Raw genomic sequence first — 24,301 nt, forward strand, 5'->3', positions numbered from 1 at the left:
TAAATGTGCAGAGGCCAGTGTTGGGGAGTAATGGATTACATGTACCGGAGTTATGTAATCAGAGTACAAATTATGAGTAACTGTATTCAGTTACAGTTACTGTTTCAGTGAGTGGTAATTGGATTACAGTTACTTTGTTGAAATAAATGGATTACAATGCGGTAGTTTCCTGATTTTACATTTTTGGGCTATATCCCCCCCCCCTTTTTTTTTCGTAATTCCACTCATTGCCGGACACTAAACCAGGTCTAAAACCAGGTCTAAACCAAGTCTAAAACCAGGTCTAAACCAGGTCTAAACCAAGTCTAAAACCAGGTCTAAACCAGGTCTAAAACCAGGTCTAAAACCAGGTCTAAAACCAGGTCTAAAACCAGGTCTAAAACCAGGTCTAAAACCAGGTATAAACCAGGATTTAACAGGACTAAACCATGCCGCGCGGGCCATGTCTCCTCCTCCTCTTCTATCAATAACATTTTTAATACGGTTAAGGAAAGACTGGGCATTTTATTGTTTTTTAGCAAACAAAACTTTTATGTGAAGATTTCTTGGTCTTTGCTTCTCTACAGAAAATCAAGTAATCCAAAGTATTCAGATTACGTTACTCACTTTAAGTAATTTAATGGATTCTGTTACAAACTACATTTTGGTGTATGTAATCTGTAATCTGTAGGGGAATACATTTTAAAAGTAACCTCCCCAACACTGGCAGAGGCTCCTCAATAACACTACAAAATCAGTAAGATAATGTAACTGTAAATGTTATGAACTTGAAAAAACCCTCTTGATTCACTTTGAAGTTGTTTTCTGTAAAGTGCCAGTGGAAGTTGGCTTAAAGAAAGAGTGATCAAACTGTGGGTGAGGGTTCAAAAAAGGGGCACAGAGTGATTAAGTGCAGCACATCTTGGCCTTGCTTATACTAAATGGACATTAATCAGATAAAATGGAGATAGATTTATAAAAACATTAATATACATGTGCCAAAATAACTCTAAAATACAAATAAATGTAGAAAATGGCAAAGCTGGTCTTGGTCTCAATGGGCCATGGTCTCGGTCTTGTCTCGATCTCGACCATTAGAGGTTTTGGTCTTGTCCTGGTCTTGGGACCCTGTGGTCTCGGCCTGGCTTTGGTCTTTATTAGTGCGGTCTTGACTGCAATACTAGTTTGTGGCATGAGATCCACAGGAAGGCAGAACAGGAGAATCGTGGATGTTGTGAAGGAGGATATGAAATGCGTTGGTAATTAGGATGAAGCTTGAAGTTTTCTGTTTAAAAGAAACTGAAAAATAAATGTAATTAACGTGACCTATCTGTATCCCCAGATGTGAGGTAAACATACTCAAATCAAGTTTGGCTTTTACAGATAACAGTTCTAATACTGAGGGTTTACTGGGGTCAATGGCAAAGGCTCAGTCCCCAAAGAACCGGCACCGTGATTTGACTCTGGGAGTGAAGAGGATTGAATCAGCTGATCGGAGGAGGCAGGAGGGTGAGTGGGGCTGGACGAGGTCAGTGAGGTATGGAGGTTTCTGGAAAATGACTTAAAAGTAGTGAAATTATCTGTCTGTGCAGCAATATTTCAGTTATCTTAAAATGAACAAACTCTAGACTAGAATTAAGCTGTCTCAGAACTAGTAAGTAGATAATAAACCTGAAAACAAGATGAATAACCTGATATAAGTTTTAGAATTTTAGAGAAGTCTGCAGTATGGAGGACTTTGTAGGTGGTCTGTGAGATCTTGTAATTGATGCGCTGTTGTCTAGAATTAGAACTTGATCTTGTGATAAACTGATATATTTGCAATTATGGCAACTTGTTTATAGAGATTGAACATATTAAGTGTACAATGACTCTAGCCAAACCCACTGCATTACATAAAGAGATGCTAAAACGTGACGTAGTGGCACAGAGAAAAGTAAAATAAATGTTGACAAAAGCTTTAGCCACATCTCACAGCGTTTCCACAAACTTGGAATTACTAAATGTCTTTTTGTGAATCACTGAAATCGGTCATACAAGTGCAAGTATAATTCAGATATGTTTTAGATGATATTTATTAAGAATTATTTTGGATGAAGTAAGAGCCCTGGACCTGGATAAAAAAATTTAAACGTGGTCAAAAGCGTACCTCTCTTGGAGCGCGCAGACGAGTGCATGGACTTGTGGGAGGCGAGGGAGCCGGCGGAGGTGGAGCTCTTGCGTCGCTGGTAGGTCTGTGGAGGAGGACAGCACACTTGGACCTGTCCCTGCTCCTGTACCGGTCCCTGTCCCGAGTCCACGGACGTCCCGAAGTTTATGGACCTGAGGGACGTCCTGGACCCTCTGCTCCCTGTGGCGCTGTGGAGTGAAGTCGGATCGGACTCTCTCTCGCTCTCCTCCGCTCTGGTCTTCTCCTCTTCGGACTCTTCGACCTGGGGAGGAGGAGGAGGGGGAGCGGCGCGCTTCTGTTTAGGGTCTTCGTCGTCCCACAGGCCATGGCACTGCAAAAACACGAACACACTCAGTTTTATGGTAGTTCTGAAAGCAACACAAATCCGTAAAGGTCTTATATTACGCAAAATTGACTCTTGAGAGCTTTAAGTCGTGTTATAATGTTGTTACCTCCTCAAAAACAGACCTGGAAGTGTGTTTTGTTTCACAGACACAAAAAACATTATAACATAGATCAGAAAATAGTGTGAAAGTGAAAAGTGAAACCAAAAAAACTGACTACCTTGAGTATAGATCTGTGGAAGAATAAAGCCAGCAGCTGCACCAGGTCATAGTGCACATATCCGTCCTTCTTTTCCACTCCGATGATGTTCGGGGGGTAGAACGCTTTGTTTTTGTCCAGGTTGTGCTGATTAAAGGGGAAGAACCCAAACTGGAAGAAATACTTGATGACAATGGTGACCTGTGAACACAGACACTTCATGGTTACACCGACTCTCCAATCAGTGAATTATAACAATATTGACATGACTATTTAAATCATTGTTCAGGTTCAAAACACAATCTGGGACAAGAGAGACCTTCTGTGTTTCTTGTATGTATATTCTCATTGTGCCCAAGAGTGTCGGTACTGAAGTTTATTTTTTATTTTTTATTGTTTCACCATGTTTCTTCTCTTCTTTATACTAACGTTTTTGCAGTGCACAACAGGAATGATATTTTCAATAAGCAATAACTCACATTTATTCCTAACAATAATAGGGTTAGTGTTAGGAGGATATTTTGGTGCTTAAACATGTCTATAAATGTATTCGCTGAAGTTTAAGTATTTAGCAAATGTGAAAGGACCTCGGGCCAAACTACACAGTCTGTGGTGACAGTAACAGTGCCTGGAATTGGGTAAAAGCACTTGGATCACGTATATTTATGCAAATGAGTCTAGGTGTCATGGTGTATTTAGTCTCAGGTGAAAGAAGCGAACGTTAGGGGAAGCAAGTGTGTGTGCATATTCATGGGGCTATGGCTGTTTGAAGTGCATTGATATAGAAATAACTTTGGTGATCATGGCTCATGGGGGATGTTTGGGGTGAATGCTGCGCGGTATACGTGAACAAGGCTGAACCAAAAGTGAAGTAAACAGAACTAACTCACAAAGGGCACACAGAGTTTGGTCCAGAGAGTGCATTAAAATGTGTGAAAATTACTTTAGAATAAATCACATTACAACTTACAGTCAGTAAAAGCTTGAAATTGTCTATAACATATCCAGGGACATAAACAGGTTTGTGAAATTTTAACTGTAACTTTACATACGGTTTCTCTAAAGGTCTGTCCACATGACAACGTTTTTTGGTCAAAACGGTGAAGTTTATATTCGTTTTGGTCTTTTCGTCCACACGGAGCTGGCGGGTGGGCGAAAACTGTGTTTTTTGAGAACAGGTTCCAGAGTGGAGAAATGTGAGAATGCCAGCGTTGTGGTGTGGTGTGGACAAACAAACCACAGCTTTTGGAAAATGATGACGTCCTCCGATGCAGCAAAGCCTGCAGCCTTCAAACTAGCTTCTACGTAAGAGCGTTGTCGAAATGTGACAGGTGTAACCTATGGAGCCGCTCCTTTCACCCAGCAACCGAGACACGCTGCTAACGCTAATACTAACAACACGCTCCACAGATGACACACACGGAACAATAACAAGATTACGCAAAGAGTAATTAAACTGTTGGATTTTGAGACCAACTTATTCTAATAATACTCATCCAAATCTTATAGCTAAAAACAAAAACTTATGTTTAACTTACAACTTACTAACAAAACAGCTATATTTCTGGGATACATCTAAAATCGGCTAAATTACCTTAAAAGTTTAAAAAAACTGTGATGACATCTGCATTGTTGAATATTATTATCATTGTTAAGAGCGCCACATACAGATTACATCGTTTTCACTCCGTGGTCCTTTTTCGTCTGGACGTGAATATTTATGGATCCGATACGTGGGTGGATGTAATTTTTTTCAGCCCGTAAAAGAAATAATCCAGCGTTGTCGTGTGGACGTAGCCTAAGTGCTAATTTATGCATGTGTTGTGTTGTTACCTCTGTGTAGACAATAGCGGTCATCCAGTAGCGTTTGCTGGGGCGAGGCACGGACAGCATGGCCCAGAGGAAGATGGTGATGGGGAGGACCAGAGTGATACAGGAGGCAGAGACCATGTGGTTCAGGATTATGACCAGGAAACACACCATCTCCGAGTGCGCCACCAGCATGTTGTACAGGGCGTAACACAACTGCAGGATCAGAGGCTGCGCCGTGTAGAACTTATCCGACTCCTCCAGCTCCTCGTCATAAAACATCCTGAGGAAAAAAAAACAGGATTTGTTTCATCAGATTTTCATTTGAATATCATTTCATTCTGAATTTTAGTTGTATACATCAAGTGCTTAAACCTTTTAAATATTCTGAACATATATTTTAAGCCCTCAAAGTTGGAGTGTAAAATTTGTTGTGGAAAAATTAGGAAATTGGAAGCTGAGGAGGACAGAAGCAGACGGTTTCCTATTGGCCTTTCTCCTCTGTGGGCGGGGCTTACTGTAGGGCTGCTCGATTATGGAAAAAATTTATTTGTTATCACGATTATTTTGGTCAATATTAAAATAACGATTATTCAAATGATTATTTTTTAGTTACACAATGCATTTAGTCAGCATTTCTCTCTCAAAAAGCCACTTTGTTATTGATCGTAAAACTTTCAAAACGAAAATAAATATAGGCTACAAATATGTACCTTAGACCAGTTTTGCCACAGAAAAACATAAATGTATCCAACATAAACTATCCAATTATTCTACAATCACTGTATTTAAAAAATTTAATAAATACACTTTGTTAAGCTTTAATCATTTACATCACATCAACTCGATAATATGAGTTTGGAGATCATGTGACATACAAATCGAAATGGCGATCAAAATTCAGTTAATTGCTTATAGTTAAGAAATCAGATTGGTTGCCTACAACATTTCCTGGTAGGTACTAAGTTAAATCGACTCACTTTGGATCGATTACTTAGCGTTGAATTTTCACTGCGACTTTTTCACTTTTAATTAAGAGAGAACTTAAAAATTCAGCTCCAGGAATTCAGAATGAAAACAAATTCAAACATGTTTTTCCAGAGTAAAACTATTCAAAGTAAGAAATTCAAAGGCATTTAAAATTCAAAATCTGATGAAACAAATTATCTTCAATAGATTTAAAGTTTTGAAGGTGCATTGTATAACTTTTCTTTTTATATCTTTGACATGCCGTATGGTATTAAACCTTTCTATCTTCATGGAGACCAACCGAGACCAAGTTACAGGTCAGATCTGTGGAGAGGAGACCTGTTTTTCTAAATATTTTTGGGATATAAATCCACTTGTAATTGAATAAATGTAAGGTAGAGCTGTTTAATGTCTGTGGGATATTCCAGGCAGAGCAATGACAAATCCACAGAGACAAGCAGGTGACGGACCCCCAACCAAAAAGTTGCACAGTGCGTAGTAGTTTCAGTAGATTTGAGCCTCACTTGTTGAGCAGCAGTTCACTGGCGGTCAGCTCGGTGGTCATGGAGGGCAGGACCAGGTCAGATCTGCTGCAGTCTGATTGGCTGTCCGGCGTCATGATCATTAACCTCTTCCTGTCCATGTCGCTCTCGTCGTCGCTCACCTCCAGGCGGTCGAAGCTCACGGCTTTACTGTAGCTGGGAGGCACTTCTGCGTCTGACGTTTTAGAGGCGTCTGTGTCCGGGGTGTACAGCAGCGCCCCCTACCGGATCAATGCCGCACGTGTGAGAAGCAATGATGAGAATAAACAGTGCCAAAAACAACGTGTTAACATGTCACATTCATAAATTTCAGTTTTCAGCTCACACGACATGTAATATACAAATGTGACACACTGCAAAAAGTAACATCTTAAGGCCGCCACACACTACAAGAGAATTTGATTTTGGCTGCGATTTGCTTTTCTCCGAGTTTGGGGAGGCGTGACCCGACTTTGTGTCTTCGAGTGCAATTTTGAAGACGCTGTGCTCCTCGTGTGTGGGGTCAGTGTGACTCTGAGCTGCTCTGTCAGATCGTAACCACCAAACATCAGCGACGCTACGGCAACAGCCAATAAAACAGAGAAGTGACGGACACAGAGGCGCAACATACAAACCTGGGACATAGTGAAAATAATGAGAAGACTTTATTCCTCACCTCTTGTAAAGTGGTAAATTTGTACTACAGCATTTTACCCACAGAAATTATCATCCGCAAATAATGACCCCAATCCACAAAACGTCGCTATTAATCCAGTTTGAGGTGTTCTTTTAAAGTAAAAAGGTGAGAGTAGTTCCTCACATGTGTCTGTTTACATCCACACAGCGCACGGATCGAGGTGAAGCTGCAGATTCGTGATAGTAACTCTACTTCCTGTAGACTTTATCTTATCTTTATGCTTTAAAAATCATGTATCTGAAGTTTTGCACCACATTTCACAAATAATAATAACAGAGTTTTGACTTGTATCTAAACTAGAAGTGCAGTGCTCTGATATTTTGAACACTTAAGAGTCTCAAAGCGAGTGGTTTTATTGCAGACAGGAAACGGCAGACGCAATCGCACTCATAACTTTATATCCTGTCGTCCGCAGACATATCCCTCTGCAGTCTTTGTGAACGGAGATTTTAAATCTCATGAGATTCTCCTCGTGTCTGTGTTTAAAAATCATTTAAGACTGAAAAATCTTGTAGTGTGTGGCGGCCTTAAGTATGTTCAAATGACTCAAATTAAGAAGATTTAACTTGATTTCAGTAGATTTCGCTTGACAAGTAAAACAATATACTAATGGATTAAGTATTTTTTTTCTTAATTCAAAGAACATACAATTTAGTTTCTTATTTTAAGTTCAAAGAGTTGTTATTTTTCTTATCTTCAGTGTAACTAGGTGCATTTTGTGTTTCAACTACAAAAACACTTAAATTAATATAACATGCTCTTAAATGAAGTCATTTTAACTTTAACAAGATTTTATTTTTTGTAGTGTAGCGCTCTGAAGGGGGACAAAGCTGCGAGATCATAGTGTCAAAAACAAAAATGAAACTTATTGAACATGTTGATACGTTGTTTTCGGCAAATATAGCGTTTTCAAATCAACAAAAGTTAACACAGTGATCTAAATATGTTATGTGTTAGCAGTTAATACCCCATAGAAGTAAAATACGGCCTCTTTAAGCTTTGTTCCCCACCTCTGACAGATAGGTCCTCTGTCCCGCTCCGTCTTCACTCTCAGAGATAAAACCTTTCTCATCGGCCGAAGTCACGATCTCCACATCTTCAGGACACACACAGGCGCCTTCACTTTGGAGCTGCTGAAGACGGGAAAAGAATCAGAAGAGTTTGTGTCATAATTGGGAGTAAAACAACACCTAAATCTAACACTTTTATGTATTTATATTATTCTGTTTATTACAAATACCTCACTTTGTGTATTTATCGATACCAGGCATTATTTTTACAGGTGTTTACAATTCATTTCACTGGATTATTAGAATATTATGCTTATGTGAGAGGCTGTTTAAATTTCTACTCAAATCACTAGATAGTAGGGTGTGCAAAAATACTGAAATATTGATATACTGTGACGTTTAATTTGATGATACAGTATCGATATCGTGGGCTGCTGTATCGATCTATTGCCAAGTATATTTTACTTAATTATTTTGTAAAATAATGAGAACTTCGCACATCAGTTATTTGAGACGGGTGCGTTGGAGGAAGGGGAGCAGCCCAAGAACATAGAGAAAAATCCCACACACTGTCCCACTTGCAAATTTTGAGGTTTGTCCTAATAAATCTCACAATTTACAAGTGTGCAGGATTTTTCTCTATGTTAGTAGACTTAAATATTTTGTGTAAGAACTACAATTGTGTTGACATTTTCACAGTTTTGATGAGTAAAATGGGTGTTTTTCATATTAACTTGGCACAAAGTTAGTAGACTTTGTAGACTTTTAGTATCACAGCCATGATTCAGGCTTTGTTTTTCACTGAACCGTATCGAATTGATTTGAAATATATCGTATCGAATCATATTAGATAGAAAGTGCACTGTATGGAAAAGTGTATCGTATCGTGGCATGTGTATCGAGGTGTGTATCGTATCGGCAACTTCTTAATGATACCCAGCACTACTAGAGAGGTATACTTTTATTATTTAGAGAAGTAACATTAATATTTACTACTTCATCTCTGTCCTAATTGCTAAGGATCCATGTTTTCTTAAGTGTTTTCTTTCTTTTATCACATATGCTACTACAATAAGTCACAATGCACACAAGCAAAGCATCACCAGCGCCCCTTAGCCACGTTACCTTCCTCCTGTAAACACAAGCACTGTCCTGATTTCCTCTGTGAGCTATAAAAACCTTTAAGACCTTTGCATAGTTCATATGACAGTCACATCTGATTAAATCTGAACTTAATGTGCAGGACAGTTAATGTGCCTCTTTATGGTCAGCTCCTCACTGCTCAGCTGAGAGGCCAGCTGTGAGCATCAAATAAAGGCTGGTTTATAGTTCTGCGTAGGACCTGACTCTGCTGGGAGCTAATGTCCTGACACAGACCTCATCAAGTGCATCATGGGAATCCATACTATTTAATTAGAATTTTTTATTTCATTGAATTTACCTTGACAATGAATCATATTAGCCTGATATGCGGCATTTCTGTGCCAAATATTCACTGGTCTGAGCGGTTTTAATCAGTTATCTGTAAAGTCTTTGTAGATGAACCAATCAGCCAGTCACAGCTCTTGTGTTCAGCGGAAACTCAACACGTAGTATCTTTTTGGCCAGGGTGTACGTACAAGGCACAGCAAATACCACACCTCTCTGACTGTCTTTCATGTGCCACTGGGCGCTGTTCATTTATGCATTGATTTGAGACAGAACTATAAACCAGCCTTAAGACGTAAGATACTGTAAGTGGTAGTGGCTCTTGGTATCGGCAGTACATTGACAAAAAAACTGTATAAAAGTACAAGCACCTGGATCGAACCTAGGGCAGTTAGGGATTTTCTCCTGCAGTGCGGTATAGCGGCTCAACAGCACAGTATGAGATGATATTTCATACAAGTTTCTTTGCTTAAATTCATTGTTATGGTGCAGCAATAGCTAAAAAAACAGAGGGAACTACATCGACCATGATCCTTTGCTCCGTTTTGGCGCAAACTACATGAAAAAATAACAGTTCTAAGCACGTTTAAATCTAAATTAAGTCTTGTCAAGGCATTTTAAGAGGAAAAAGTAGCATATTCACAATTTTGTTAGCCTCCACAAAATATCACAATAAATCGTTAATAATATCGTTACATCCCTACTATAGAGGTGTGACAATCAAAACACTTTTTGTTGATATTACAATTACTGCCCTGTCATTATAAGAACATGTTATCTGTGCACTCTCTCACCTCACACGGTTCCTCCTCTTGCTTTGCACCCTCCGCCTCTGGCACAAAAGGCTCCCATCCCTCTGTGTCCCAGCCCTTCTCCTCCACCTCTGCCGCCCCAGGACCCTCTGAATCCTGTGGGACGTCCTGTACATCGGCCTGGGTCTCCTCTCTGTCCCCCTCTCCCCACGGGCTCTCCCCTATCTCCGGCTCCACGCTCTGGGACTTGTCTGCGCTCTTGTCCTGCTCGTCCTCCACCTCCTCGATGGTGTCTGCGGTGCCCTGCCTGGAGAACAGCGTCACGCACTGGGTGGCTTCACTGTGGAGGCAAAAGCAATGGACCAGGAGTCAGGAGTTAATGGACAGTCAAATGGATTTATTTTTTGAGCACTGGTTCTCAAACTGTGTTTCGGTTACACTACGAGTCAAAAGTTTGGACACACCTTCTCATTCAATGTTGACAATTTTCTACACTTGATGTTCATACAGAAGACATCAAATACTGTTTATAAAGTAAGAAGTCTGGAATTAAGTAGCAAAAAAAAGTGAGTAAATAATAATAACTAGATACTAAATAACTAATAACTAAATTGATTATGTTTTATATTCCAATCCTCGCAGTAGCCCCCTTTTACTTTGCTGACATTATTGCAAACACTTGGAGTCATGATGACGTCTCCTGAAATGGTTTTTGCACTTCACAGCTGTGCCCTATCAGAGTCAAGAAATGCCAGTGATCAAAGCAAAGGGTGGATTTTTTAAAATCCCAGCTTTGCTGAGCTTCTGAGATCTGAAGAGATCAGGCGTTGACAAGCCGGAAAGGCCACAATTTTTATATCTCAGTATCTGCTCTTATATATCATCTCTTTTTTATACAGAGACATCAGTTTGGTCCCTACACCCTCTGGGCATGTTTACACAAGAAAGCTTGAGGGTAAAAATGACAAAATATTTTATCGGAAGTGCCTTTCGTTTAGAGGGTGATGGCGTTTTTGGGGCCACAAAAATCTGAAACCACCCTTCAGAGTGGAAAAGTTGAATATGCTCCGCCGTAGCGTATCCATCAACACTGCCCAAGACACAAAACTCTGGCCAGATCTGCTCAGGTCGCGTCCGTGTTTACGTCAATTGCATCACCACCTAGCGTCGCCACGTAGCCGCCTGGCATGCATACACATTCGTATTCCACACACTTTTGTGTCACCTTATGCATGCAGATTTCCTCCTGAAAACACTCGTCTAAACGCGGAATAAATACTGAAGACGCGATGCCACTTTTGCATCTTCTGTTCAGACAGTCAACATATAAACGTAGCTTCAGTCACATCTCGAGCCAGATCCAAACATGATGACATACAATCCGTTCAGTTTTTTCAGTGACGCACGTGAAATGAAGGAGCTCATTGGTCACCTGTCATTTACAAATAAAATCTACTTTCTCTCACCTCAAATCAACAGAGTTTAGTGCTTTGCTCATTGATTCTGCAAAAATCCACTATGCTTTTCAGTCTCCTGTGATTTTTTTTGCTTGATTGGCTACTCCACCTGTCAGTCATGCCCATCTGAAGTCACAGAGATTTACCAGCGATAACCAGAGTAAATTGTGTATTCTGGATCTGTGGTCATAAATAGTTTTGATGCATTCAGTGAGAAAACAAAATGGAAAAGTGTGTCGCAACTTTTGAGTGGTGGTGAACCTCCAGGGGTGAACAAAAGGGCCAGTGAAAAGTTTTTTGGGGGGGAGACCAATGACTTGAAGCAAATAATAAGCTCTACATAATAAGATATATTAGACCTACTTTGTCATCTGGAAGTGTGTTCATCTGGCCTCCCTGTTTAAAGGTTAATTCAATTACTAATCTTATCTTTTCATAAATATTTCCAGCTTAGTTGCCAGGTGCAATAATCATGGATGACTATGACAAAATGCTGTTAAGTGAATGTTTATGTGAAGAACAGTGTACAGTGAGAATGGGAGTGAGGTGAGACCTGGACACAAAGCTGCTGCCGCTGTCTGCAGAGGAGTTGGTTTCGTCCAGGACCCTCATTTTCCTGAGCTTAGGCCGAGCGCGCTCACTGGTTTTAGGGACGCACTCTGGCATCCCATCCAACTCATCCAGAGTGGACTGACGGGAGAACAGCATGGTGGCCTCTGTGTACGCACTGAGGGGTGAGAGATGGAGGAGAGGAGGAGGTGAGGAGGGAGAGAGGAGGGGAAGATGAGGGTGAGAGAAGAGGAGGAGGGAGAGAGGCGGGAGGGTACAAACGTGATGATATGAACACAAAACATGAAGAATGACGGGCTCTAAATGCATGATGTTTAGATTAATGGTGAACAATAGTATCATGTTGAAATGAAGACAGTTCTCAGTTTTCAAAACTCCTCACAAAGCTTTTTTGTCACCACCTTCTACACATAATACTAATAATATGTTGAAGACATTTTTTCAAGAAGGTATGGACTGATACTGTTATTGCACTGAAATAAATTCTACTTTTGAAAACACTTCAACCCAGAGAACATTTGAGACCAATCATCAAAGACACAACATCTACTGTAAATAATTTGCAGGGTCGGCCCATCCATTAAGTAAACTCGGCTAAACTAAGCTGTTTAGAGCCCTGAAATAATGATTGGAAAGTTTTTTTTTGGAATCTAAACAGTGCTCAGGTGTTTACAGTAGCATAAATATTCCTCTAAAACACTGAAATATGTTTTAATTCCTTCAACCACACCCTGTTCTTCACCACAGACCCACTGATCCCAGGGAGCAGTACCTGGACATGGAGTCCCTGGAGGCTGTGGAGTCCTGGCTCTGTATCCTGAAGCCGGCCCTCCTCCTCCTGACCCTCCCAGAGCCGGAGGTGGACTCGTCCTCACTGAGCTGGTCCAGACTAGACTCCCGGGACAGGTTCAGCCTCATGGCCTTCTGGTAGTACACGTGGATACTCTCTCTGGTCGGGACGTTACCCTAACACACAAACTTATCAATCACTCTAATGCACAAACTCATATGCACTCACTTATATTTACTTTAGTAACCTTTTAAAGATTGTAAAATTGTACTTTTCAGAGTAGTTTTCAGACTGCATACTTTTTACTCAAGTAATTTTATTTATTTATTTATTTTATTTAATGAGGCAGGGACAGCGCACAATTTTTACATTAACCTTAACAGGAGAGATGCATTGTACCAAGTTGTAGCACCAGTGCTAATTTCCACCTGTCGTCCCTGGGCAGTTTCATTGATTAATTTATTTAACTGACCTTAGCTATCAACTGTTCTTCCTGGAGACCTGTAGCATGTACACACAGAAAAGCCCAGGCGACACGGGGATCGAACACTTTTAATGTGTACTTTTACTTGAGTCAGTTTCAGCTTTTCTTTTTGAATATGAAATTATTTTGACGTTTTGTGTTTCTTGTGCACCGCAGATATGATTTAGTCTTTCTCTTTTTGTGCCTATCCTTTGAAAATACCAGATTATTTTATGTTGTCTTTCAAATTCTTTAAGTTGCTCTTACTTGAGTAGTCGTTTCCACAAATATTTTGCTAATCTTACTTGACTACAATTTCTGGCTACTCTACTCACCTCTGGTTTCATCTTCATTTTGCATGTTTGGTTTTATCAGGTTGAGCCTGTGTAGCGCACCTTCGGCACCTGTGGTTATTTTTAAAGTGCTCATATTACACTATTTTCTGATCTATATTATAATGTTGTTTCCTCATCACAAACAGACCCGGAGTTGTGTTTTGTTTCATTCACAAATGTTTAGCACACAAATCCTGCACAGTTAGGCTGCGTTCTTCTCTCAAATAGAAAACACTTAGTGATGTCACATGATAATACAGGAAGTGTGTTTTTAAACTCCATACACTTTCACTAAAATCTGTTGGATAATTCTAACCCAGGAACTAATTTATACTGAAAAAAAGGTAAAAGGTAGCTGTTGAAAACTAACGCTTCATGACATCACAAGGTGGAGGTGTAAACAACTAATAAAGGATCACTCAAACATGTGTGAACGAAACAAAACACAACTCCAGGTCTGTTTTTGAGGATGTAACAACATTCTAAAATGGCTTAAATCTCACAAGAGTCAATTTTGCGTAATATAGGAGCTTTAAATGTGCTATCCTTTCATACCTTTTCTCCCCTTTTGAGTCTACACCCCTCTGTTTGTACTTGCCTTTTTGACTTCCCTGGTCAGCATACACCTCTCTATCCTCAGCACAGTGGAGATGTCGATGTATTCTCTGCACATTTCGTTCATCCAGCGAGTGAAACTGTCCACGGTGGTCTGGAACAGCACCCACGTGAACTTAATGATGTTGAACACACGCTTTATGATGTTATCTGAGGAGAGAAAGGGGAGATTTTTTCAGAAAGGTAAGGTATTATGCAAACCAACAACACCCCAACTCCCCACCCCTCTCTCCACATGTAAGTTAAAAGAATAATTTCAATGTCATTTTTATTTCATTCAACTGACCCAAACTAAGGCATATTGACACCCACCTGGTCCATCTGTTTCTTTGTTCTCGTCGTCGGTTTGTGGGTTGTGTAGGAGCTCGCCCAGGTCTATAGTCACGTGACCCGCTGCAGTTTGAAAATATAAAAACATGTTCAGATAAAAGGTTTTCATGAAGCTAGGCCTGTCACGATAACACACTTTGAAGCATGATACATCGCTACAGAGACATTTTGCGATAAATTATAATATTGGAACCACTTTATGCCACTGACACAAAATAAAGAGCAACCATAGACTGAATATATAAATGAACAAAGCTCACCTCCTAGTTGTCGCCCCTCTTTCTGCAACTGCTCGTTATTTTGGTCTTAAAATGTTCGTATTCGCCTGCTCTACATGTTCCTGGTGTTTTTATTTCACTATTTTGTTTGTAAATAAATTCCTGTTCCTAATATCGAAACTACAAGCGTCTGTGAGCTTTATTTGACTGGAACCGAACGCTATGGGTGACTTACTTATTACGATAAACGATATTTATTACCATATTTAAAAAGAGGCTATTATAATTGTAGATGGAACACTCTTTTGCTTTTAAACGACCTTGACAAGATTTTGGTGTGAATTATTTCCATCATAATCCCAAGAATTCAAGTAAAAAACATATCGCGTCATGTTGTCTGCGCTGAAATGAATCATGGGATATGTAGTTTTCGATGTTTATAAGCTGTTGCAACAGAATGATCCAATAATTAGCCATAGAAGTCTACTGCTGAAATTTTATTACATCAAATTTCAAAAATCTCCCCACTATTGTGTTGCAAAAAAAAAAAAGTGCATAAATACTGAGCCCCAAATATACTGTTCCATCTTTCATGTATTGAACGATAAGTTGATAGAGTAATGACTGTAACAGGCCTACATGGAACTATAACGAGACCTGAATAAGACCCTCCCCCCTCTGTCGTGATGCAATCTTGATTAGAGGCGGTTATATAGATAGCTATGACATTTAGCATTTTACATGTTTTAAATCATGTAAAAGTTAGTTTGGTAAGATTAAAGTGGGACTAAACACCTAAACCCGACCGAGTGAGGACATAAGGAACACTGTGATTGGTCTAACACTTCAAACTCCGCCCCTTCAGCCATGTGTTTGTACTCTGAAATATAATATAATATAGTACCGTATTTTTTTGGTCTATAAGTCACACTTTTTTCATGGTTTGGGTGTTTCCTGTGACTTGTACTCCATTGCAACTTATATATTAAAATGTACACACTAACATCCCTGGGAGGTCTTGTGTGTCAGTATCTGCTGCTCCTGTCCCTCCTGTACCACTGTCACTTCACTCTACTGCGCATGTCTCCTGCAGAAAGAGCCTCTGTCCTGTGTGTATCATGTCGGTCGATCGCACCATTACTTCTGTACCATTGAAAATTTTACATTTAAACAAACTTCACAACTGTGAAGACTGGACACAAATGCCCCCAAAAAGAAAATCAAATAACTGCAGAAAAAAAATGCACCGCCATCTTTGCTTCATGTCATAGTTCCATGTTTGGGTGATACATCGTGGCAGCTTGCACTTACTCTCTTTCTTGGCCTTCCTGTTCCGGACCCCTTTGGTGTATTTTTTCCAGAACTTTCTTTTCTCTTTGCTCCGAGCCTTCAGCGCTGCTTTCGGGTCTGTGATCCAGGCGTGGTACAGGAACTGAAGAGGGACAAAAAGTTAGATGCAAGAAGTGTATCAGCAGGCAATGGGGGTAAACCTGCTTGGACGTTATAAGCTAAAAGGTGCACTATGTAACTTTTCTGGTGGAAGGTCTGTAACTAGGGCCGGTCTGTTCTTGAGTAATAAAAACAACAAAACAATAGATAGATATGTTCAGTTAGACCAGAAAACTTACTTAGTGCACAGACTCACAGCATAAATTCACTGTCACGAACTGAACCAAACTTTAATGTTCTGAATGTAACTTTCAAGTATCTAGAGATGTATTTTTAAGTTGAAATATATTTTTATTTCATACAGAATAAAAATTCCGACATACCATCACTCCGACAGATTCCCACCCCGGCATTCAGTCATTCCGACAACCCTCCATTCCGACATGCCCCCATTCCGACACCTTTTATGTCGCCATTCTGACAACCTATTCATAGTTTGGAGAGTTATTTTTTGGTCTTGTATACGCTGGCTGTCCCTCTAAACCAGGACTAAACCAGGACTAAACCAGGACTAAACTAGGACTAAAAACCAAAAATAAACCCAGGACTAAACCAAAACTAAACCCAGGGCAAAACCAGAACTAAACCCAGGACTAATTCAGGTCTAAAACCAAGTCTAAACCTGGTCTAAACCAGAACTAAAACCAGGACTAAAACCTGGTCTAAACCAGGTCTAAACTGGACTAAAACCAGGTCTAAACCAGGTCAAAACCAAGTCTAAACCAGGACTAAAACCAGGTCTAAACCAGGACTAAACCAGGACTAAACCCAAGTCTAAATCAGGACTAAGCCAGGACTAAAACCAGGTCTACACCAGGTCTAAACCAGGAGTAAACCAGGACTAAACCCAAGTCTAAACCAGGACTAAACCCAAGTCTAAACCAGGACTAAAACCAGGTCTAAACCAGGAACAAAATCAGGACTAAAATCAGAACTAAAACTACAAATATTGTCCTGAAAAGACCACCACCTCAATTGAATAATTATCTTGTGTGTCAGAATGGCGAACATGTTGAAAAAAAAAAGTGTAAAAACTCTAAAAATGCTGCCACTGTGACAATTAGACGTCAATGTCAGAGTGGTGGTATGTCGGAATGATAGCTAAACATACAGAATCCATTCCTACCATGCAGTTACCCGTATGTAAGCATTTCCATGACAAGCCAAATGTTATTATGTTTAGTAGTAGCAGTAGTGGTAGTTGTAGTAGTATTTGTAGTAGTTTTCTTCTTCATACGAGCGCATGCATTAGCTGGTTGGCATGCAGACAAACTCCATGCATGTAGTACCTTTCCTATCCTCATTACATACTGCAGTACAGTTTTAGGCAGCTTTATGATAGACTTGGGCAAAGCTATGACCGCAGACACAAACTTCCCAATCGCACGCTTCAAGTGACAGGAGAAAAACACAGTTACTTCATTAGTGTGTTAGTTAGTTAGTTAGCTACAAAGGTAATTATACAAAAAAAACAGAGTATGTTTTTAAAAGAGGGGGTATTACACTTCTAGTAAAGGTCCGATATTGTGCAAAATTGGCTGCTGTCTTTCGTCAGGTTATAATGTTATGTCATCAAAAACATATTTGGAGTTGTGTTTGTTTCAGGCTACGTTTACACATAGCTGGGTATGTTGAGAAACGAATATTTCCCTCTCTCTGTTTTCCAAAATAACATCGTGGACATAGCATTGTTTTCAAAAATGTTTTTGTCTACATCAACCCACATAAATATGCCATCGAGCGCCGTCATAACTACACCAAGTCTCAGGGAGGCACCTGAATTAGATTCAAACCTGTAGCATTTATTTCATTACAGTTGTAAGTTTTACTCAAAAATACCTTGAAAAATGTGCATTACTGAGCGGGCTCGCCTCTCCACAGATCTGTTAAAGAAGTGGCAAAATTGCTGACCTCTGAGCCTCGTCTCTGAGCCTCGTTCGTCTCTGGTCATTGATCTGATTCATCAGCTGTGTGTGCAAATGCAAACACATGAAAAGTGTTTCACCAGAGGAAACGTGACTGCTGCTCTGATTCTCCATGATCATCATCAGGGCAAAAGATAAACACTGGTCACATGTCAGCTCCTAAAACTTTGTTTATCTCACTTTACACACTAACGCCAAACTGTAGTTTTCCAGAATCTCCACTCTAGTCTGAGTTTTTAGAAAGATTTGTTTTCAGAGGTGAATTTGCCATTTGCGTGTAAAAGATGGGTACAAACGAAGGGAAATGTCTCCATTTTTAAAAATACCTGTGTACGTGTAAACGGGCCTCATTCACACATGTTTGAGTTACCCTTTATTATTAGACTGTCTACATCTCTAAAGCTCAAAATTCTCTGTTCCACCTTTTGAGTTCATGCAGTAGTAGTTTTCAAGTTAACAGTTATCTTTATCTAATTCCAGGCCTGAAATTATCCAGATGATTCTAGAGAGGGTGTAAAGGGTTTAAAACACAGTGGGGGACTTCCTGTTTTCAGTCTGAGAGAAGAACTCAGCCTTAATATGCAGGTTTGTGTGTTAAACATGTGTGAATGAAACAAAACACAACTCCAGGTCTGTTTGTGATGAGGAAACAACATTATAACAGATCAGAAAACAGTGTCATATAGGCTCTTTAAATGTTAACACAGCATATTTAGATCACCATGTTACCTTTTATCGCTTTAAAATGTGATACAGTATTTGCAAAAAACAACATATTAAAAAGTAAAGATATCGGGACAATACACCGGAAAACAACTGTCATTGCATTTATAACAATCTGTAAAACTTCTTTTCGTACTGTGATTATAAACAGAGACAAAGTTAAGAGTATTAAACACTTGAATAGAACAATGCAATAATCATCTGTAGAACAATAAAAGAGGTAAAATAAAACAAAACATGTAGAGAGCAGAAGAGGCTTTTGTAATCAGTATAGTTGAAAATACAAATTCTAGTACTGATAGATATTTAACACACAGAGGTGGATAGAGTAACCAAATATTGTACTCAAGTAAAGGTAAAGTTACTTCAAAGTAATATTACTCAAGTAGAAGTATAAAGTCGTGGTCCAAGAGTTATTCAAGTGAGAGTAAAAAAAGTATTTGGGGAAACTACTACTCAAGAAGACATAAAATCTGATAAGTAATTGGAAGAACAAAACATTAATAATTAAATAATGCACAAAATCTGGTGTTTTCAAAGGGCAGAGACCAAAATGAGACTTAGACTAAGTTCAGACTGCAGCCGAAGTGACCCAAATCCCATTTTTTCACTGCTATGTGACCTGTATCTGTTGTTTAATGAAAGTCTGAATGACACAAATCCAATTTTTTTCAATTGCGACCCCGGACACTTGAATGTGGGCCCAGTCAAGCAGAAGTATACAGCAAGGCCAAAAATTCAAGTTAATGCATCTGATATAAAAATGTATTCAACAGATACATATGTACTCTAGTTTATGAAACCGTTTACCTTTTTTCTGTACCATTTTTGGTTCTAAAGTTACATACGTTTTAAACAGACCATGTATGAAACATGGAACAAAAATTATTTCCCAAATTTCAAAGACCTGTAAATCATGTAAATAAATTGATGTATTTCATCATATTGTGTTATTCGATCTTTGAACTGTTGATGAAGGTACATGATTTTTTTTTTTTTATGTATTTAAAATGATAAAAATTTGCTTGGAAGGACTGATATATTTTATAGAAATAGTTTCCTTTCATTTTGAAGTAATATTAAAGTATTCAGAAGAAAAAAGCAACAAATTATGTAAAATCATGCACCTTCTACTTGTTTGCACAATTTTCCCTCCGTTACTTTTCCCTCCGTTACCATGACCTTTCTTAATAAAAAATCTCATTACTCAAAAAGTAAGAGGTTTTTCAACCTAATCTTGTACCATATGGTAGAAAACTATATGAAGCAAATATTCAAACCAGTTTGTTAAGGATATGTAAGTGAGAACCACTAGTTATCACTGTTTGTATTTATTGCCCGAAAAGTACTGCATATTTCATTCCCTCCGTTACCAACATGAGTTTTTACATTTTTTGTCAACAACTTGAAAGAATATCACAGGTTTAACTTACCCTGTTGGAGTGTAACTCTTTCCTACATTCTGATACTTTACTTATTTCAATAGTCCCTCTAGTTTCTGAATAAGAGACATTTGAATGTAAAAAATCTGCCCCGTTTCTCTCCGTTACCGCTTGACTGGACCCATGTGCAAAAAAAGAAAAACCTTTTATTTTGTAAGGTTTTACTGGACAAACGTACCACGCTTTAGGGACGGTTCTAGTGTGAGCGCACCCTAATACTAAGGAATGGACTTGATATACAAATCAATATCAATTCCGAAACCACGGTGAGAATTAAAAAACACTCTATATTTAGACAAGAGGATATGATTTTTAAAATGTGACTTCATTTAATCATACTACTTTTTTATATTCCCATGTGGCCTTATATCTGTGTAACTGTGTCAGTCGTCCAGGTAAGATCCACTGCTTAATTTGTAAAAACATACCTTTTTTACTTTTTACTTAATCAGTGCAACTGTGACTATTATTTAATCATTATTTAATAATGTCTAAACTATTTAATATAAACAGATAATGTCATATATGTTGTTTAAAACAGTGTATAATAATCAGATATATATCTATTTTTTTCTCTTATTTGCTTTTATATAGATCTGAAATGCATAATAGCATCATACGGACTTGTCAAAGCCTGATGTTGTCAGATCTCAGAAGCTCAGCAGGGCTGGGCCTGGTTGGTGCTTGGGTGAGAGACCGCTGGGAAAATCAGGTGCCACATGACGTAAGACACAAGAATCCATAATAAACAGCTCGTCGTCATGGTATAATAATTCAAAATAATTCATTCTTTGTTTCCATGGTAACACCTACTTTAATGCTTCCATTGCTTTGTAATATCACAAAGACTTCAAAAAGTCAGATTGTAAAGGTGGCTGAGTCTCTGTACTCAGTCACTTGAAGATTTGGATTTGCAGATCTTTTCGCAGGAAAATGTCTACCAAGGACTGCAAATGCACATTTGGTGTTTTAGCCCCAAGCATCCCCTTGAAATTATCAGACAGTGGTCGGAGAAAATTCCCTGAGGTTGGTAGAGGGGAAGTTGTGCGCACTTCACTCACTTTTCAACCTCCTTCTCCTTCAGAGAAACAGAAGATCGTTGAAGACACCCGAGTGAAGATTCTGAGGGCCCAGGGTAGATTCAGGGACTTCCGAAGTGCTGTTTTGGCCACCAAAGTGGACAAAGATAACAGGGTCCTGCTCCAGGTCAAAAAACAACAGCAAGAGCAAGAGAGGGCCGAAAGATTGAGTGTGTGGGAGTACAAGGGGAGAAGACTGCCACAACACGAAGCAGTCACCAGGTACCAGCTGGAGAGAGAAAAGAAGATGCAGCACCAAAACCAGGCTGTTATTGACTATAACAAAGAAACTCTCCGCCGCAAAGCCATCCTTGAAGTGGAGCGTGAGAAGGCAAAGAAGACTCAAGGACAGAGAGGACATGGAGGCCAATGCACAACTGCTCCACATGTACCTTTGTTGGCTAAGCGCAGGAAGCTGCAGGCTGAAGAGAATGAAGCTCTCAGTCGGTCTGCGGAAAATGATCCATATGAGGAATATGTGGAGCGGGAAATCCAGCAAGCACGAGCTGACAATCGCATTGTGCTCCCTCTTCTTGCCGAGAAACACAGACACGACACTCAAGACAACAGACTGTTTCCATACACGGAAAGATGGAAGAACGAGGGTAAATTGTCTGAAAAAGCTGTTTGGAAAATAGAATCAAACATACGACGTCAAGTTAGAGAATCAGATCGTAAAAAAACATTGTCATAAACTTCACTCACCTGCCCAACCTGCCTGTGCCTCCAAAAACGCTTCCGGCACGACAGCCCTTCATGTTCGCTCGTACAAATGTAACTATGTTAGGTAAGGAAAAAGCTAAGCAAGAAATTGTGAAGCTTCCTCCCATTTGCCTTGAATCTGCAAAAGTACCAAAGGCAACCGCAGTGAACACTGCATGTCTCAGACGCATAAGCAATGACAAGATCCAGTGCATTTTGCCGTCGAAGTTCAGGCATCCCCGGATGCCTTGAACCTTCCACTAAATCCTACCCTCCTCCTTGTTCCACCAGATGCAAAAACTAGACTTTAGATTACGGTAGCTGTACCATAGTGTAAAGTCTGTAGTGTGCAGGAGAACCATGTACTTCCTGCAGTTTTTGGAAAGAGTTGGACTGACATTAGACTTGTCACATTTATTTACAAACTTATTTGTCAATTTTTGTTTATAATTGATTGTCTACATATCTTGGCAAAGTGGGTGAGGTGTTGAGTAAGCTCACACCAAGCAGATCTACAGTAAAAACGCTACTTGGTGCTCATTGTGTTGACTCCATGTGTCCTTTCATGTCAAAGAAATACAGTGGTGGACTGTGCATTTCACACCAAGGCCTTCAGTAGTGCTCCGTCTGAAACAATCCACTTCTCAATAACTATATTATGGTTATAAAAGCATCTTATTATACAGAATACATGACCGTAGTTTTGCGATGATTCACGTGGTTCGGAGGGACATAGTCAAGGTGAGGGGCAATTGTTGTCAAGGTCGGCCGCCCTAACTATAAAATACTGCAGGAAACACTGATATCTCCAGTACTGTCCTATAGTGACCTGTGGCATGAGGGTCCAGGACTGAACCAGGACTTCAACAAGACCAAACCAGGGCTAAACCATGACTGAGTGTCGGGACAGACCCAGACGCTCACGTAGACCGTCGAGTGATCACAGGCGAAAGGACCGGCGCAGACCTCCTCGCTGCAGGGGCCTCAGCACAGCCATTGCCTGATCATCATAACCAAATACTAATGTGACTAATTTTTGTAACACTTCCAACTCAAAAAAATTGTGGAGAAATATTTATTGTTGATGTATTCAGCGCGTATAAATGCGGGCCCGGTCAAGCAGAAGTATACAGCAAGGCCAAAAATTCAAGTTAATGCATCTGATATAAAAATGTATTCAACAGATACATATGTACTCTAGTTTATGAAACTGTTTACCTTTTTTCTGTACCATTTTTGGTTCTAAAGTTACATACGTTTTAAACAGACCATGTATGCAACATGGAACAAAAATTATTTCCCAAATTTCAAAGACCTGCAAATCATGTAAATAAATGGATGTATTTCATCATATCTTGTGTTATTCCATCTTTGAACTGTTGATGAAGGTACATGATTTTTCAAAAAAAAAAAAAGTATTTAAAATGATAAAAATTTGCTTGGAAGGACTGATATATTTTATAGAAATAGTTTCCTTTCATTTTGAAGTAATATTAAAGTATTCAGAAGAAAAAAGTTGACAAATGATGTAAAATCATGCACCTTCTACTTGTTTGCACAATTTTCCCTCCGTTACTTTTCCCTCCGTTACCATGACCTTTCTTAATAAAAAATCTCATTACTCAAAAAGTAAGAGGTTTTTCAACCTAATCTTGTACCATATGGTAGAAAACTATATGAAGCAAATATTCAAACCAGTTTGTTAAGGATATGTAAGTGAGAACCACTAGTTATCACTGTTTGTATTTATTGCCCGAAAAGTACTGCATATTTCATTCCCTCCGTTACCAACATGAGTTTTAACATTTTTTGTCAACAACTTGAAAGAATATCACAGGTTTAACTTTACCCTGTTGGAGTGTTAACTCTTTCCTACATTCTGATACTTTACTTATTTCAATAGTCCCTCTAGTTTCTGAATAAGAGACATTTGAATGTAAAAAATCTGCCCCTCCGTTACCGCTTGACCGGACCCATATGTGCTCCTAAAACCGATACATATCCGATCTTTTGACATGTGACTTCAGTCTGAACGGTCAGGTCACATTCATTCCACCTACACATCAGGCTCAGAATCTAAATGGAGGGAAAGCGAGGTTGGCGAGTTCATTAATATTTGGAGGGCTCACTGTATTCAGGTCAAATTGGAGGAGTCTCATCAGAACCGGGCGGTTTTTGAAATGATTGTCAGAGAAATGTCCCATCACAGCTACAGGCAATCCTAGCTCCAATGTTAACACACAATAAAGAGCCTGCGAGTCAAATACAAGGAGGTTAAAGACTCAAACAAACTATGCGTGTAACCTGTCCATTTTACGAAGAACT

The 24,301-nt window shown here is 39.4% G+C and overlaps 1 protein-coding gene across 1 annotated transcript in view; it reads right to left on the reverse strand.

Annotated features, from left to right (window-relative positions):
- The window catches only part of LOC110174909 (piezo-type mechanosensitive ion channel component 2), a 238,212-nt gene that overhangs the window by 17,104 nt on the left and 196,807 nt on the right, over window positions 1–24,301 (reverse strand). Inside the window, 11 exon segments of the mRNA XM_055152112.1 lie at window positions 2,129–2,480; window positions 2,714–2,893; window positions 4,526–4,784; window positions 5,995–6,233; window positions 10,044–10,218; window positions 11,889–12,062; window positions 12,678–12,871; window positions 14,092–14,258; window positions 14,421–14,435; window positions 15,586–15,633; window positions 15,968–16,088. Of these exon segments, the coding sequence (XP_055008087.1) occupies window positions 2,129–2,480; window positions 2,714–2,893; window positions 4,526–4,784; window positions 5,995–6,233; window positions 10,044–10,218; window positions 11,889–12,062; window positions 12,678–12,871; window positions 14,092–14,258; window positions 14,421–14,435; window positions 15,586–15,633; window positions 15,968–16,088 (1,924 nt within the window).

This window comes from Boleophthalmus pectinirostris, unplaced genomic scaffold, assembly GCF_026225935.1.
Source record: "Boleophthalmus pectinirostris isolate CB_2022bp ecotype Guang Dong unplaced genomic scaffold, ASM2622593v1 HiC_scaffold_16, whole genome shotgun sequence".
NCBI lineage: Eukaryota > Metazoa > Chordata > Actinopteri > Gobiiformes > Gobiidae > Boleophthalmus > Boleophthalmus pectinirostris.